The 4183-nt window shown below is 34.6% G+C and overlaps 1 protein-coding gene across 1 annotated transcript; it reads right to left on the bottom strand.

Moving 5' to 3' along the window:
- Positions 1-393: 393 nt before the first annotated feature.
- LOC139897977 (uncharacterized) lies at positions 394-1695 on the bottom strand. The gene has a single exon (XM_071880695.1). The coding sequence runs from the start codon at positions 1693-1695 to the stop codon at positions 547-549; it is 1149 nt and encodes a 382-aa protein (XP_071736796.1). The 3' UTR covers positions 394-546.
- Between the last annotated feature and the right edge of the window lie 2488 nt (positions 1696-4183).

Genomic DNA, 4183 nt, shown 5'->3' with positions numbered 1-4183 from the left:
TTTTCTTCCCTTGGAGAATTAGAAAAGGATGCTGTTTCTTTGCTAAAGCGGGTTCAGAAGAGTTCGATGGCGCAAGATATTGGTGCCGGTGCTGCTGCTCATATTTTTACTAGGATAGATTTTGCTATTGCTAGAGGTGTGGGGCTCTGATTGTCTCTAGGCTTCCACTAATTTTTTTGTAAGTTTTAATATTTTAAGTTTATAATAATAAGAGGATAATAATAATAATAATAATAATAATAATAATAATAATAATATATACTCATATAAACTACGTATATATATAGCCGTTTAATTTCAACGGCAAATGGAATAATTAATAGTTTTTCCTATAAAATACTACTAGTAATCTGAATGTAAGATCCCACAAACAATATAAAAAATAGATTCCATCAATATGATACGTACAACGTAATCGTCAACAAAATAATATACAAACCCCTTATTATTTAATTTCACTAAAAAATATTTAATGTACAAAAAATAATATGAATATATGTAACAAATACTCCGTATTAAAAATTAAAAATAATATTAAAAAGAGCATCATGACTTTGGTTTCAGTTTCCCACGATACGCTTGTTTGCAAATCGACAACGGTTTCTGTGATTTCAAGCAAAGTCCAGATGAGATCGGACACATCTTTAAACAATTATCCCCTAAGCTGCCGGAAAGTGACGTCTTCCCGGAAAAGAAATCTTTCGGCGGCAACCCAATTAAAAAGTTTCCATCAAGAAACAATCTACTTAACGTCGTCGTTTTACCATACTCCCATGGGATTCTACCACGTAGTTTGTTGTAACTCAATGTTAAAGACGCCAACATGGGATACGTTGAAAAGTTCGCCGGCGGGTAACCGGAAATTTTGTTGAACCCAAGGTCAACGGCAATGAGGTTGCTGTTGACCGGTTTTAATATTTCGAGACCAGTGAAGCTGTTTTTAGCTAAGTTGACTTGTTGTAAAGATGGTATGAGAAAAAACCACCCCGGAATCGTTCCGGTGAGTGAGTTTTCACTCAGTTCGACTACTTCCAGCTGAGTCAACTCGGTAAAGGCTTGTTTTTGGAGATACCCAGATAGTGAATTTGCTTTGAGTGCAAGTTGGATTATGTTTTTTGGAAGTTTTGGTAATGCGCCATTGAGTTTGTTGTAACTAAGGTCCAGCCGAGTTAACTCAGTGAGTTGGGTCAACGAGTTGGGTAAAGACCCAGATATGAAATTGTGAGATATGTCTAAAGTTTGAAGCTTTTTAAGGTTTGAGATTGACGCTGGGATGACGCCGGAGAATGAATTTGACCCAAGAATTAGGGTTTGGAGATTAGGAAGAAAGAAGAGTGAATTGGGAATTTGGCCGGAGAATTTGTTATCGGAAAGATCAATGGTGATGAGTTGAGTGAGTTGAGAAACGAGTGGGGATAGAGTTCCGGTGTATCCGGCGGGATCAAGGGTGAGTTGGGTGACTCGGTTGCCGGAGCATGATAAGCCACATAAGAAGTGAGTGACATGAGGTGGTGAACATGGGTCAGAAGTAAAATCCCATGAATATAAACATGTGAATGATGATATTGTTTTTTGGTTGATACCGGATTTAATGGATTTAAGGGCTGTGATATCGGACGATACGGTTGTGATTGCGGTGGAGACGGTGGCGGAGAGGAAGAGGAAGAAGAGGAAGATTATGGGGGTGGTGGACATGGTGAATAATATTAGTGATGGATAAAATAGAAGTTTTAGTGAGGGTTTTATATAAGGTTTATGTGACAGCAGGAAAGCATTAGAGAAATGGGGAGATATGTATATTATGATATGATGAAATGATGGGAAGGAATATTATGTAAAGCATGCTTGAGTTAATTTGTATTTTAGGTAGGTAAAATTTCTCTATACCTGCCTTCTAGTTTCCAGTTGGAAGTTTGGTACTATTATGTATAAATACAAGTGGATCAGATAAGCACAAAAGCATGATCTAAATTGATATACTTGTAAAAGAGAGAAAGTTTTCCCTTACAGTTGCATAGACTGAGATATCTATTTGGCTATTAGAGAGCTATCAACGATGGAGTATTCCTCCCCGTCCACACCGTTCAGGTGGGCGCTGTTGGCAATGAGGTGCCGAGAGCTTCGCCTAGCCTTCAGCCCACGTCTCCGCCCTTTTCAATATCTTTCTCTTGCATGTTTGTGGACGGAAGGAGTGTAAAATGGAGCAGTGCTTTTTTGCATTTGAATTTGTACATTTAATTAATTAATTAATATAGTGTTTTCCATTTTATTTGAAGAATTATGTCACTGTTGGTACCATTTAGTCTGGGGTTAGTTCAGGACAGAAAGTGCCGATGTAATACTAATATGACAGCCAGTCTTGGAGAGGAAGTATGTCACTATTGTGACCTCCTTTCTTGAGAAAAGAAATATGGAGTATTATCTTTATTCAGATATACATAACTATGTATTTATCTTGTGATTGCTTCTCTTTTTATTATCATCCCAAAATATAGGGACTATATATTTAATACATCTATCTACGTGATAATTAATAGGAACGACAATCTTCATTAACATATTTTAAATAGTTGTACATATCAGTTTTTTATAAAATCTTACATGGCGGCTACCAAATTGTACTAACTATTTAAAGCGTGTTCACGGTAGTTTTTAGGATTATCGTTAGTAAATACTCCGTACTAATTAATATAATGAAGCCAGCGAATAGTTAATCTTATTCAGATATTTGTATGGGTCAAGACTAAAGTGTGCAATTCTAAGATTTACCAGGGCAGGGCATTACTCTGCTCATTTTCCACGACAAATTAATAAATTACTCGTATAAACAAAGTACTAGTGATGAAATATAAAATAAAGTTGTTATGGTGGCCAAGGAAATAATGAAATGTCAACAAACGTAAATGATTGGATCTACCAACCTACAATGTGTTGCCAATGTACACATTTTAAATTTGGGGCTTCTTTTACTTCTTTTTATTAGGTTTTTTCAAATTAAATTTTAATGTTATATGCTTCATTTGTATTTCTAAAACTTGATAAACGTATCTTAAGTAAAAATAATTGAGCATGAAAATATGAAAATATAAAAGGTAGAATTTCATGAATCCTGCTGTCGACGATGTGACCCAGACGGCCAGAGTGCTAGGCCCATTGTGCTTTTGCATGGGGTATGTTTTAGGCCACAAAGCCATTTTTGTGGTGCACCTTTTTCCGTACTCTCAAGCGTCGGTATCCAATCCGTGAATCTAACCCACCCAATGCCTGACCCGTCCGCGCTAGTCAAGTATAGTTGACCCGATCACATTTTTCTCATCTTTCAAATTAAATTTTGACTTGGTTTGAAATGGCATAAATAAATCTGCGTTATGTTTTTACTTTATTTTTACCTTATTATGATTGTTACATTCGATTCGATTAGACCGTATATGTAAAAGTAAAAAAAATATTCATCCTCTATCTTAAATAAATCGAACAGCCGAACATGAAATGTCATATCACTTTTTTATTTATGCTTAGCTTATGTTTTTGATTATTATTTATAACAATTCATATAATTACTCCTTATATACTAAGAGCACATAGTGTCAGTAATTCATTTCGGTGTTCATTTTCAGTGTCGAAAATATAAGCCGAAGTTGACTAACAGTGACATGAGTAGAGGTGTCCACAGTGTCAATTTCAGTGTCTATTTTCTTTTTTTTTCCTGTTTTTTATTTTCTATTATATTGAATACATTTTTATTATATGTATATTTTTTAAATAACAACATTATATTAAATTAATTAAAAAAACAAACATAAAATACTCAATAATTAAATTAATTGTTAACAGCCCAAATTTTTATATAATTTGGCCTAATAAACTTTTTTGTTTTAGGCTCATTTTAAAAAATGAATAAAAACTAACTAACCTATAAAAGATATTTACAGGCCCAAAAATTTTAAACCCTACCATTTACTCACTCCACCTACGTCATCATCTTCTTCCTTTCTTTCATATATCTCATACCTGCAACAACCACAAAAATACCTCACAAAAAATAAAACAGCAAAAAATAAAAAAAAAATAAAAAAAAGAGAAAAACAGGGAAATAGCCGTTGTAACGGCTCATTTTTAAAATTCCAAACAGAAAACGGTCAGATTCGCCACCGTCTGTGGCTCGACTTCGGCAACCGACGGC

The sequence above is a fragment of the Rutidosis leptorrhynchoides genome, chromosome 3 (genome assembly GCF_046630445.1).
Source record: "Rutidosis leptorrhynchoides isolate AG116_Rl617_1_P2 chromosome 3, CSIRO_AGI_Rlap_v1, whole genome shotgun sequence".
Taxonomy (NCBI): domain Eukaryota; kingdom Viridiplantae; phylum Streptophyta; class Magnoliopsida; order Asterales; family Asteraceae; genus Rutidosis; species Rutidosis leptorrhynchoides.
This window is presented reverse-complemented; position numbering and strand designations above follow the sequence as displayed.

What these genes read in the sequence shown, in the direction of transcription:
- LOC139897977 (XM_071880695.1), bottom strand. Translation starts at nt 1,695, where the DNA reads ATGTCCACCACCCCCATAATCTTCCTCTTCTTCCTCTTCCTCTCCGCC.